Source organism: Hylaeus anthracinus, unplaced genomic scaffold (genome assembly GCF_026225885.1).
Source record: "Hylaeus anthracinus isolate JK02 unplaced genomic scaffold, UHH_iyHylAnth1.0_haploid 2, whole genome shotgun sequence".
NCBI lineage: Eukaryota > Metazoa > Arthropoda > Insecta > Hymenoptera > Colletidae > Hylaeus > Hylaeus anthracinus.
This window is the reverse complement of record NW_026534838.1, coordinates 5,218,751-5,232,000: the sequence shown is the minus strand read 5'-3', so window position 1 is coordinate 5,232,000 and position 13,250 is coordinate 5,218,751. Positions and strand designations below refer to the sequence as shown.

The 13,250-nt window shown below is 44.8% G+C and overlaps 1 protein-coding gene across 4 annotated transcripts in view; it reads left to right on the top strand.

The window, feature by feature from the left end:
- Nucleotides 1-13,250, top strand: part of LOC128893065 (venom dipeptidyl peptidase 4-like) — a 242,056-nt gene that overhangs the window by 68,076 nt on the left and 160,730 nt on the right. For all 4 annotated transcript variants that reach the window (XM_054153815.1, XM_054153814.1, XM_054153813.1 and 1 more), the window contains 2 exons: nucleotides 6,309-6,400; nucleotides 6,563-6,637. In XM_054153815.1, coding sequence (XP_054009790.1) covers nucleotides 6,309-6,400; nucleotides 6,563-6,637 — 167 coding nt within the window. The remainder of the gene's footprint in view (nucleotides 1-6,308; nucleotides 6,401-6,562; nucleotides 6,638-13,250) is intronic.

The window sequence follows — 13,250 nt, the reverse complement described above, 5'->3', positions numbered from 1 at the left end:
AATGGCTCAGAGCTTTAACTTTCAAGGCCTTAAAGCTCCAACTTTCAGTGACTCAAAGCTTTAGATTTCAAGGCTTCAAACACACACTCAGACTCACAGCTTTGATTTTCCAAGGCCTTAAATTTCCAATCTTCAATGGCTCAAAGCCTTAGCTTTCAATGGTTCAAATCACCGACACTCAATATCTCAAAACTTTGGTTTTCAATGATTCAAAGCTCCAACTTTCAGTAGATCAAAGTTTTGACTTTCGATGCCTTAAAGTTCCATCTTTCAACCGTTCCACACCTCAACTTCTCAATGACACCCACTTCCGAAGCCTCCAAATCTCTCCTATTCAGACTTCCAATTCTCTCACATCCAAAGTCACAGGGGATCAAAGCTTGCATCGACTCTGACCAATCATCGCCAAACCCCAAACTCCGAAACACTCGAATCGATCTACCTACACACCCAATCAACCCCGACACCTTATTAGAAACCGCCTCATTCCTGGGAAACATAAACCATCCACCATCGGATCCCGGCCCTTATCCGCCGCAGACGCCCGCGCGGCCATAATTGTATTTGCCTGTAGATGCCTAGGGTAACCTATCCCCGGGACGGGAGCTCGTTTTCTACAAATGGAAGTCCCTTGTATCCAGCCGACCGTTGCCAGTATATCATCATCCGCGGGAGGGTGGGCGCAAACGAGAACCACCGAATACTTGACGGGACGCTCGTAGGAAGCGCGATGGTAGCAGGACAAAAAGACGGAGCATGTTAGGACGGTAACGATGGAGCGACAAACACCGGCGGATAAAAAGTGTTAGCGACACAACGAGGTTGGGAACACAGGAGACATCCGCCCTGCGGGACCTGTTACCGAAAGATAACGATGATATCCCCGTACAACCCAGCGGAATGTTGGCTCGCTCGTTTCAAATGACGTGCTGTTCCTCGCCATTACGGACATCTGGACGAATAGTGACCCTCTATGGGAAAACGTCCCACGAGCGTGCTACAATCGCGAAGTGTTGGCCCCCCTGAATCCGGCTCGTAGCCTGGAAATAATGGGCACGCTCTTTACGCCGTACCAGTAAAATCTATACGCTCGATATTTATGTATTCATCTCTCGATCGCGTCACGCCAGGAGACCTGTGTGTCACGAATATACGGATTAATTCTGGAAAGATTCGGGGTGAATAAATTTCCAGCATAGGTGATCTCGTCGCGATTGATTCGATTTTCTCGTGGACGGGGAGCTTTTTGGTCTTTGAGAGATTATAGGTTTACGAGTTCGAAGATTGGAGCTTTTTGATGACACAGACAGTGATTGCTCTATATTAGGGTCTTTGATATTGAGCCAATGGAGCTTTCGAGATCTCGGTACCGTAATGTGCAGGCTCAATAGTGATTATTCAATAGTAGGTACTTTAAAAGTTGAGAAATAGAAGCTCTAAGTATAGAGCTTTGAGGTTTTTCGAATCCTTCATGATAGACCTTTTGAGAGCTTTACATTCCACAAGGTTTCTACATTTCTAGTTTATAAAAATAGAGGACTTGAGTTCTAAAGCTCTGAAATTTTAAAAATGGATTCTCGAAGCATAGAGCTCCGAGCTTTTTTCGACCCTTCGAAGCTAGACCTGTTGAAAGCCTTACAAAATTTCCACATTTCCAGCTTATAAAATTAAATCATTTGAGTTCTAAAGCTCTGAAATTTTAAAAACAAACCCTCCAAGCATATACCATTAGAACCTCTTGAATCTCCATCTTTTGAGCCTCGAATCTAGCGCTACCTTCAAGTTTCGACCTACTACTTTCGAAATTACTCCTCAACCACCACTGTCAGAGCTCCTGAGTTCCCAGAGAGGCCACCCTGTATATTCGAAAAATTACTACGTCTAATACCGAGCAATGGATTACCCACTCGAAATAAGTCCTCGAGAGTTTACGTTCATCTTTTACCGCTACTTCTCGGAGGTCCGACGTTTCCTCGTTCCAAAGATCGCTGCCAGCAGCAGTACGCTAAGCGTTTTCTTCAGTTTACAACACGTCGTTGCGAGTTTCTTATAAAAGCATGCACACGCAGCAACAGTTACTCTTTCTAAACGGCATCATTCACTTTAAACACTCTGCCCCATAAGCCGGACTTTGGTCCTCCCCTTTCGCTCACTTCTTGCGCGGTAAGCTCTATTTCGAGTTACGAGATTTATCGACGCATTACGCGATGCATCGAAGGGCGTGTTAAACGTTTGTTTAAAATCACATTAACTCGCGCATCGTCGGGCACAAAATTCAACGATGCATTGAAATCGACGCCGAACGCCCTTTGTGTAATTTATAGATTACATATTTCGCTAATTAACGTTAATTTCGCAACGGTACTTTTAATTATCTCGCGAACGAACGATGCGCGTCTCCAGTAAAAATATGTAAAACGAAACGCGATGCAGAAACGGTTTGCGGTGGAAATAATTATTAATTATTATTATTCCTTTGTGCGTCGGATCTACTTTCGTTTTTCTCCTCGCGTAGAAGGCGCGATCGTTTCGCAAAACAGAGAATTTCTCGCACGGGTTATGGAAAATTAATCGAATCCTTGACGAATTTAACTGTGTCCCCCGATGCGTTAGAAAATAAACACGATTTTATTCCGGCGAATTCAAAACTGCCAAGCACCAGCCGTCACGAAATCAATAACAGTTTCATATCTACGGATTCGCGATTCGCGTATTCCCATCGCGGTCGCGGTACATGAAAATAAAGCGTACGTTCCGCGAAAGTAACGTTAATCGTATGGTAATGGAATTTCTGATTTTCAGGTACTAGCGCGGATTCGCGTCAGCGGCCGCAAAATAATCCCGTTCGAACGTTTCTCCGTTAAAAAGCGCCAGGGTTTTCCGCGCGTATGGCTGAATTTTCCGTGCCTATCAACGTGCTCATTAATTGATCTTTGTCGAACAGGGTCGATTCGAAAAGGCGCGGTTTTCTCATTTTTCCAGGACTCGCGAAACAATTCTGTCGGTTCGGCGCTGGTGGTCGATTTTATTTACAGAGAAATTATGCGAGGAGAAAGGCTTCGTCGAGTGTAATTATTCGCGTGCCTAGCGCCTACGTGGCTCGCCACTTATAAAACACGTACGAACTCGATTAATACGCGACGCTGGCAGAACGATAGGGAATAGAGGGAGTGACGGGGTGAGGGAAGAGAGTGCATTCGTCGAAGGGGTTGAGAGCGGTATGTGCAAGCGATGCGATGATGCAAATTAGAGACTAACACGGCTATCGGTATGTCAGCGTTTTTTGAGCTATTCCGCTATTATGCTGAGCACGGATACGGGGGAGGAGGGTTCGTTAAAATCGAGGGTGGTGTACAGTTGATGACCCTAGGAGACGTCGGGGGGATGAAACGATGGCCTCTTGTATGGAAAAGCAGCCAGCGGCCACAGGTATTATCTTTTTGGCGTTCGTCCATGGTGGTATCTCGATCGAAATAATTGGACGCCTGGATTGAGAGTCACGGACTCGTTTGACCCTCGAAGACTGCGCTATGCTAACACTTGTTAAGGGATCGGATATTTGAATCGCATGACTCGGACTCATTCGTCAGGCTGGATGTGGATCGCTGGAACGCTTGATAAGCTCTTGGACGACCTAGACACGCCGTGGGCTATGTCTAAATTCGGTGGTGGTGTTTTTAAAAGTAATACTCGAGTGGAGATTTAGATGGCGCGGAGGACACAGGATGTAAAGCATCTAGATTTGAAAGACACTGGATGTATACCATCTAAATTTGAAGGACACTGGATGTAAAGCACTTAGATTTGGAAGACACTGGATGTAAAGCACTTAGATTTGGAAGACACTGGATGTATAGCACCTGGATGTGGAGGACACTGGATGTAAAGCACTTAGATTTGGAAGACACTGGATGTAAAGCACTTAGATTTGGAAGACACTGGATGTATAGCACCTGGAAGTGGAGGACACTGGATGTAAAGGACCTAGATTTTAAAAACACTGTTTTTAAAGCACCAAGATTTGCGGAGGACTAAAGTACCTTGATCTGGAGGATGTATAGCACCTGGATTTAAAGCACCTAAATTGTAAAGACACTGGATGTTAAGCATCTGGATATGGAGGACACTGAATGTAAAACACCTAGATTCCAAGCACACTGGATGAAAATCACCTGGATTTAAACTTATGATTCCTATTATACTCAACAAAACAGTGTCCAATTTTGCCCTACACCGTCTCCTCAGCCTTCCAGGTCCAAATGGGTGACAGGACCTTTCGTTAAGGAACTACAAAAATTAATTCCAAAGATGAAACAATAACAAAAATAAATCTGTACAGGATTCGTGAATTTCCCGACGTTACAATATTCCACACTACGTCAAATATTGACTTATCTAATCTCCAATATCCTCTAGACATAATTGTATCTTTATAACAATCTCCACGAGTTCACAGCCAACGTGTTAAAAATGTCTCCCTACAGACTCTCAAATTTCACCTCCCTTTGACAACTATAAACTCCGCCACCCCCTAGCCTCGCGCCAGCCTACCACAGGAATCCAAAGGTGTCAGATCTAATGAAAGCTGGTTTGTCATGTCGTATCTGGCCTACCCCTCTACCCCTGACCGGAACAAATGCCCGTCCGGGTTCTATGGTTTCAAACGGTCGTCACCGGTCCCGGCCATTGCGTGAATTGCCATTGTCCGGCTATCTCGGAGGTCGAACCGGATATTAAAAGCCCCCGTGATTCGGGCGACGCGTCATAGTTCACGTCACGTCGCATCGAGCAATAACGCGACAAGGAAGCATTCGGAAAAATATCCGCGGGCGATCGCGCGGAGAGAACGCGGAGAGAGGCGGTGTTTGCTCGCCGGGATATCGGCCCCGAAAACCGGATATCGGTTACCAGGTGCGCTTTGGTCGTGGGTTATGGGCCACGTTGGAACCTTGTTAATTTGGACTAATTGGGAACAGACGTAGTTAATGGTGGAAGGAGGATTACCGGCGGTTTGATTCCGTTGCGAAACTTCGTCAATGCCGGTTAATTAGAGGTGGAAGTTCGGATTGGAGGGATTAATAGGGATAGATCGGGATTGATGGAGCGGCTGAAGGCGGGCATTAAGTCGGTCTAAGCAAGTTGCGACCTCTTCTTGGTTCGGGGCGGCGAAACTTGTCATAACAGGTGGAATCTCGGCGTGCCCGGGTGTTTCTAAGGCTAACCAAACTTTGAGAAGCCGCTATTCGTCCCAGAGGTGGCGAGGCAACCTCGGTTCCATCGTGAGTTATAAACATCGTTTCCGGCAATAACGCTTCCTCGAGCCAATGGAATCGTCATGTTAATCACCGGGCTTGCTCGTGTTCCTCAAAATTACCTCGTATCCGCGATATTGTTTCATTCGTCGATTACTGGATAATCCAGACCTAAACCGGCAACTCCACTCCTGGCCACTTCTACGACGTAATGGTCTCGCGCAATTTCGGAGAAGTGGCGGTTGCAGGGCAGGACTGTTGTTATATTAAGACTTAGCCTAATTTGACAACCTAGTGTACATCTAAAGCACCCCTTGAAAATATTTAACGTACACAGGGCACTCCAAACTTTTCTTGTACGGATGGTATTAAAGATACCAAGATTGTTATTAGAATTTTCTTTTTATAGACAGCGTAATACTGAAGCTACCGAGGTCAATGCATGCTTATGCATTTTTGCAATTGGAGACTCTATGTATTCTTATGTAATAGAAATTAGACGACTTGGAAGGCTTCAAATATTTTTACCCAAACTAGAGTTCTAAATGATATCGTAAAAGGGTGATTATAAGAAGTTCGAATTGCTATCAACTGCGTCTTTGTAATTAGAGACATTATGTATTCTTATGTAATGGAAATTAGAGGAGTTGGAAGGCTTTAACTATTTTTACTCAAACTAGAGTTCTAAATGATATCGTTATAATAATTGGGTGGTTACGAGAAGTTCGAATTTCATTCAACTGCGTCTTTGTAATTACAAAGACTTTATTAATTAGAGACTTCATGTAATCGTATCCATTGTAATAGAAATCAGACAACTTGGAAGACTTAAAACATCTTGACTCAAACTAAAAATATAAATGATATCATAATAAGAAGTTTAAATTTCACGAGTCAAATTGGCCAGCTTAGTAGATTTGCTGTCAAGCGTCGCTTATTAGAAACCCGTCACTCGAGTCAGTTCCATGTTGCCCCAAAGTCTTCTTTACAAAGTAATTCCTAGGCGCCTATTTTTCCAGGGCTCTTAGAAAAATATATGTCATCTCTCTGTTCCAGGAAACGAGATACTTTTTAGCGACGAAACCGGATATCTCCTGATCTATAATGTCACGTCGAAGAAGCGCTTGGTCCTCAATACTTTTTCTTCGGTGAGTGTATTCAATATTTCGTAAACCGCGAACGCATTTTTGTTCGTTCATGGTTCTCGATAAAGACATTTAAATTCCAAAAGTGATTTCCACCCCTGCTGATGATCGATCCTCGACATAAACAACGGGAAAAGCAATTAACCAACTCTTTCTCTGTTCCAGACAGTGTATTCGAGCTTCGACTACCAAGTCTCCGCAGACCGGAAGTATCTCCTAATGGCCACCGATTACCAGAAGGTAACGTACCATTTACACGTCGCACTGGTCGTTTACGATCCCCGTAACTTGAGAGACCCCGTGTATAGAATCGTCCGCTATCGAGGCCTCGGAACCGAGTAGAAACGAAAATCCCGTCTGTCACGTAGCCAGGAATCGCGAATAAATTTTGACCAAGCCTGGCCACGAAATTACCACGTGCGATAAGTTTCGATCAATAGTCGCACCTGCAGCCATTTACATTCGGTCATAAAAGGAAGCCGATGACGCCGATAGAACGGATACAAATTGCCACGCTACTCTGACACGTGACTACCAGGCAATTAAAGAGCAAATTTGTTACGCGTTTGCATTCAATAATCGCGCGACTATAACGTTTCATTATTTCCCGATGCGTCGCGTAACCTGTCGCTCGGTTTTCCTCCAGCAAAAAATAAATATGATACTACAGTTTATATGCACATGCTGTTACACGTCTATCTTAAAGAAAATTTACGTTTTTAGTGGAACACTTGTGCATAAAAGAAATTCTAATGGTCCTAAAATCTCGTCAAACGTGACTTCGAGAACAATTTCGTGTTCATCCCTTCGAACAGTAATTACGATGGTTAAAAAATATTTGTGTATTTTAATAAACAGCGAAGATATGGCTAGCCTTCGATAACTGTCGCGATACCGTTCTTACTCCGCGACAGTTAAGGAACACAATCAGAGAAACGCACTCGCGATATTTTCAAGTAGTTCGAACGATCCCGAGCTACATTTTTTAAACAACGTTTTTCATTTATTTATACGCGTCCTCGGGTGTCCCCAATTATCCCCAGAATTTCTGTAACAGTCACCCGTAAAGCAATTATCCAGCGTTTTTGCGCGAACGCGGGAGCAACGGCGAAGTTTCGAGATTATTTCCACGCTGAAAAGTTGGATACGTCCGGGGCGTATCGGTGGAAATATACGCACAGAAGAAGCACTTCTGTGCGAGTAGATTTTGAGGGCGTATATCGAACCGTATTCGGTGGCCTAGTTCGAGACAGCGTTAGCGAGAAAAAGTGGCGGAAATTACGAGGTTCGAACGTTTTAGGGGGGAGACTTTGTTAAGAGCCAAGTGGGTTCGACGCAGCGTGGAATCTTGTGCTAGGGAATCGGGGTTATCATCTGGACACGTGTTACGACGCAATTCCAGCTGCGGAATGTTAAGCAACGCTGGTGCGTGGAACAGCAGACGCACGCTAAATACCATATAATACCTGACATGCATAGCATCTGCGTACGTCGATGGCATTGCTCGCCTCTGTGCACGGTTTCCTCGACTCCTCGCCATTCACCACCACGCATAATCAACCAACAGACCGCCACCCTGCACGCTGTTCGCCCCAATTGCATACGTTACGGCCACTGTACCCCGAATCTCTTGCATCCTTCGCCCTCGTCTCGTCACATACTCTACCACTATCCCAGTTTTCCATTGGTCAGTCTTTTCGGTTTAATTATATTACTTCGAAGGAGTTCATCCCCAGACCCAGTCTTTGTTCCTTCTTTCCCAGAGTTCGAACGAGTAAGGCTCTTGGAAGTCTGCTTGGGTCAAAGATAAAAGAAATTGAGTTTGTCGTCTTAAATTGTCTCGAAGAATCGAATTACGAGTGTACTCCGAAGTTGGATCGCAATATTTTTAGAGTAAATCACTAGTCATCGTGCTTCGATTGCACCCTGTGGATGCACCTCTCATTTTTGTACACTGTGACACACATTCGAAAGTCAATCTTAGCTTTACAAAAAGAATTATTTATTTTTCTAGTGTTATCTGTCATGACGGTAGTTTCAGTGACACCCTGTACATCCCTCTGAGTGCAGCTCTCACGACGTGCTTAGAGCAGCTATATTCCGTTCTATTTGTAATACAGTATTCGCCACGGTCGCGTCGCGTATTCAAATTCGAAATCCAATAGATTTATTTTAGAAACTCTCGTGGCTCGCGTCCTTGTTCCACCCACGCGTCCCCCGGTGCTCCCACCCCCTTGCTCCCACCCCTTTGCTGGTCGTTTTGTCGCTGGCTCGGTTCTCTGTCAGCCTCCCTTCATCCAGTCCGCGCTCTTCTTTCCCTATTTGCCCGCATTTCGCCGGCGCCCCAGTCTTCATCCCCCTGGTTTCGCTACATTTGTACATGCGCCCCTTTCCAGCCACCCCGCGGTGCGTGTAACGTCAACGAACCACGGACCACCCTGTTACCGCCGCACGTAAAATCCTGAATTGTGTATGTCCAACTTGGCCAGCTGGATTTCCAAAGGGATTCCCAGCGTCCACTCCGAGGGCACCTGTCGCGATCCCTGGCCGTGTACCTACCCCCAAAATGGACCTTCAGATTTATTCAGCCTCAGATTTCCAGTCTTAGGGTGCACGCGGTGCTTGTTTGGCCGCGTACCAAAATGTTTCAACCTCTAGAGATGAATTCGGGACGATGTTCGGGATCCAGCACTGGTTTGGCGAACTGGGATGTTACGTACCACGCATTGGGACTTTTTTCGGAGTCTTATCTTTGTTTAAAGCGTTAAAGGGCATCTTATTTGTATTTAGTATGCGACGAGGAGCATTCCAATTTCGGATTGGAATGACTCTGGTTGAGATTTAACACACATACGTATATGTAAAGAAAGGATACTTTCTTTAATTCAAATTAGCCGCTCTTCTGTTTACCAAAATCGAAATAGGCGTCAAAAATAGGGGTTCCCATTAAAAGAAAATAAGTTTACCTTGAAATGAGCTTGAAAATGAGGTTCAAGGTCGCCATTGGATTCCTCATCAAAAATTACCTAAGGCGTGACCTTTGTTTTCTCGTTTCATCACTAAACTTGCGAGATGTCTTCGGGTTTCCATACTTTTTCCCCATTTTGTATAAATATGAAGACAATGGTGAAATTAAGATAATTGTTATTCGCTGTACAATGCCAATTGTCGATCTTATGGTTATTGGCTGAGTCAGCTTGGAGATCAGGTTCCGGGCTCAGCTGTGCGAGGTTAATCTGCGTCCAACACTCGCGCCACGGAGCTATAATAATCCGCGATTGACTTTCGTAGGCCCCAAATTCCACGGATTCAGTGTAACGCTGCCATCCAACCCCTGTCGAATGTAAAAGGCAACTGTTTATTTACCTACGTGTGAAAGATAATATTTAAACTCGAATATAAGAATTATTGAATGACGTGGTTTATTTAGAGTGTCTCGCAACAGGATTCTCTTCGTTTGACGTTCGAGTCTCCGAGGACGTCTTCTATTTATCTCTGTCTCCCCGAGGGTGTCTTCCAGAAGGGATGTGCAATTGGCGATGAAGAGATTGCAATATCATCCTCGTAATAATTGAATTCCTGAGAAAGTTTGGCGTCCACGGTGCAATATCTTAGGCATCTCTTGTTCTCGATTCACCCAAGAGCAGTCGTCCTCGAGAATCCCTGCCTCTTCCAGTACCCGAGCCGAGTCGGGTTAGCGTCTTCCTCGCGCCAGTGTTCCTTCGTGCGGAATATCTGGCTTACTCTTCCCGGCTCGCTCGGCGAGTCTTTTATTTCGTCGGACAAGGCGGTTCGGTCGGGTGCAGGAATAATTTCCAGGTATTTTCAACTTTCGTATTTACGATATCGGGGCTGTTCTCTCCCCGAAGGAAGTTTTCAAATTAAAAGAAGCGCGACGAGTGCATATAGGAGAGAAGGGAGGGGAGTCGTCGAGATGCAGCCAGGGAGTTGCGGGCGGGAGGGCAATATTAGTTAAAGGAATTTTAAGGCTTTATTTACGATATTGGCGCATGATCGCGAGAAGCAGCTATCGTCGGAAGCTGTTTGGTCTCCAATACCAAGCAGCTGCCGTTGAATTGCACAGGAATGGGCCAGGGGTTCTCAGCGGGGAACCGCGCGAATGCTAATGCGCTCGACGAACAAACGACGCCGCTTTCTATGCATGAGCCGCTCTCAAATCCGGGGATAGCGACTTTTTGGAACACCGAGTCGATGGGGCTCATGATATCAGAGATCACCGCGTCCGAGGGAATTCTGTGTTACACGTGCTACGTCATTGGACCCGCTTACAGGGGTTCTAACGCCGACTTACAAGGCGCCGGTGCTCGTACGCTCAACCGAAAACTGGCAACGTAGCTAAATTTTCCCCGTGGTCGAAACTTGGTACCGCAGCTTCCGCCTCCTATCGTAACTCCGCGTTGCAAAACAAAATATGGCCAACTTTTACGTCCATATCTCCCCCAACGGTAGATTTTCTTAAGGATCCAGTGGCAACGACGTTTTATACGCGGGAAGCCACTATAAGAAATTTCATGATTTTCCGATGGACCTGAGGTGAACCTGAGGTGTATCGGAAAATTGAGGTTAACCTTTTGCACTTAGGTGTCTAACAAATTTTGTTAGTGACGTCACTGCAGGCGGAAAGGATTTATGCTTTGGCAACGCTTCAAGAATGCTATAAGAATTTATAATCAGTTTCAAAGACACGTTTCCAAAGTTGGACTATTTTATGCAAAATTTTGTTAGTGACACCACTGCAAGCAGAAAGGATTTATGCTTTGTCAACGCTTCAAGAATGGTATAGGAATTTATAATCAGTCTATAGACGTTTTCAAAGGTAGACTATTTTGTGCAATGCGATTCCTGTTCGCACATTTTGCAACGAGATGACGCAGAGTGCAAAGGGTTTGTTGGAAATTGGCTTATTATTCAAACTCAGGCTGGTGGCAACTGCACCCTGATAGGAACCGTGATTGGGAAAATAATTAGACAACTAATAAGAAAATAGACAAATAACAAGCAACTCAACAATTATATTAACAAAAATGCAGATAGAAAAATATACGACTCTATGCTAGGAGTCGTTACAATTTCTGTCGTCGTCCTCAGGGGCTGTAGCCGTGTTTTTAGCTACAGTACGGGGTTAGCAACCCCGAGGTACCCGAGCTAGAGAGCCAGCGGGCCCCTATAGATGAGAAGTAAGAGATACTGCAAGCCAGGTTCATTCTTTTCGCGTACTAACAGTACATCTCTTCTGCTTTATATCTCAGTTCATCAGAGTATCATGGAATTTGGAATGGTGTCTTCCATTTATGCATCATTGATGCCATTTAATTACTTTGAAAGTATCGAGAATTTTCTTCTTTCAATTAACATCTGCCAATACCTAAGATCTCCACGCTAATCTCCACGCCAATCTTCACGCGTAGAGAAAGATTTATAAATTTTGAATGGAATAGAGAAGCATTGTGAAAATGTTTATACATGAGGTAGAGATTGGCCACCCTCATCTCTGCGCAAGGGTGGGATCTGATCTCTCTATTTTTTAGTATTAAAACAGAGCGTGGAGGCTGTGCGACGCGCGTGGCACGGTATTACCGTCACGCAATTAATCATAGTGATTAATGCCGTCTCGCGCAGTAATTAATGCGTGTAATTAATGACAAATGTTGTTATTACCGGCGGGTTACTCGGAGGGAATAAGTGAAGCAAGAGGAAAGTGAGGTACAGCAATGATTAAGACAATAAATCTGATTCATGTAAATGTCGTTGCCAACGTAACAAAGCTAACCTCCCAACAACACCAATGTAAAATTAACGGAGAACGGTAGAACATTTTTGTTTCAATATTTCCGCTCTTGAATTCAACATCAATTTTACCAACCTTTTAATTACATTCAAATTTAAATAAAAACACTTCTCTCCGAAACTTTGACGAATCGTGACATTAAAAAAGCCTTGTTCGTATCGATTCGACGAACAAAGGGAACAGTCGGAACTAGGAAACGCGGAATCCTTTTCCAATTAACGAAAATAACGACGCCCAGAACGAGAGATCGAATAATTGCTAATGAATAATTGAAAAAGTTGAGTTAATGGAACGACACCGAGCCGATGGGAAATTAACAAACAAGAAGGAACAAAAGCAATCAATCGCGGACGAAACGCGAAGCTTCGTTTCAGTGCTGTAAAAAATAAATATAACACGTGGTGGGGGGAGATGGCGAGGCGTGCGAGGCGAGAAATAATACTAATTGGCGCCCAGTAACATGCACAATGGCCGTCTAACGAATTTCCGGTCGTGAGTGTACACACGTAGGCGAGTTTGCTGATTATTGGAATTTTCCATGCGGCGTCAGAGGTACGGCTGCAACGACGGGGGCCAAAAAGGAACGCGACGAAAGAGAATATTGCTGTGCCACCATCCGGTTTTTGCATCATTAAGGGACGCCCCCGCGCTTGTACGATACCATGTCACGTTGCATGCCGCATAATGCGTACCTTCTGCGCCGAGTTTTATCTTTCGACGATGCTCGCGTACCGTGCGTTTAATGAAGTCACGCGGCGCAAGCTCAAACATAGAAGGCGGAAAATCGGCCTCGCCGCTAACCCCCGCTCATTAACGCTAGACTTGCTACTTTCACTGGCAATACTTTCCCGCCGTTTTCCCTCTCGTAACGAAGAAATCGACGCGTTCGCGTCACCGTTTGCGCCAATTTCCACGAGTACGTTCCTAGGTGGGAATAGACAGGTAGATTATACTTTTCAGCGAGTTTAGGGTTAGACGAGCTTTCTAGTTTATTTTCATATCGTTTGGGGAAGTCTAAGTGCCTTAGGGTTAAACTGTTAACCC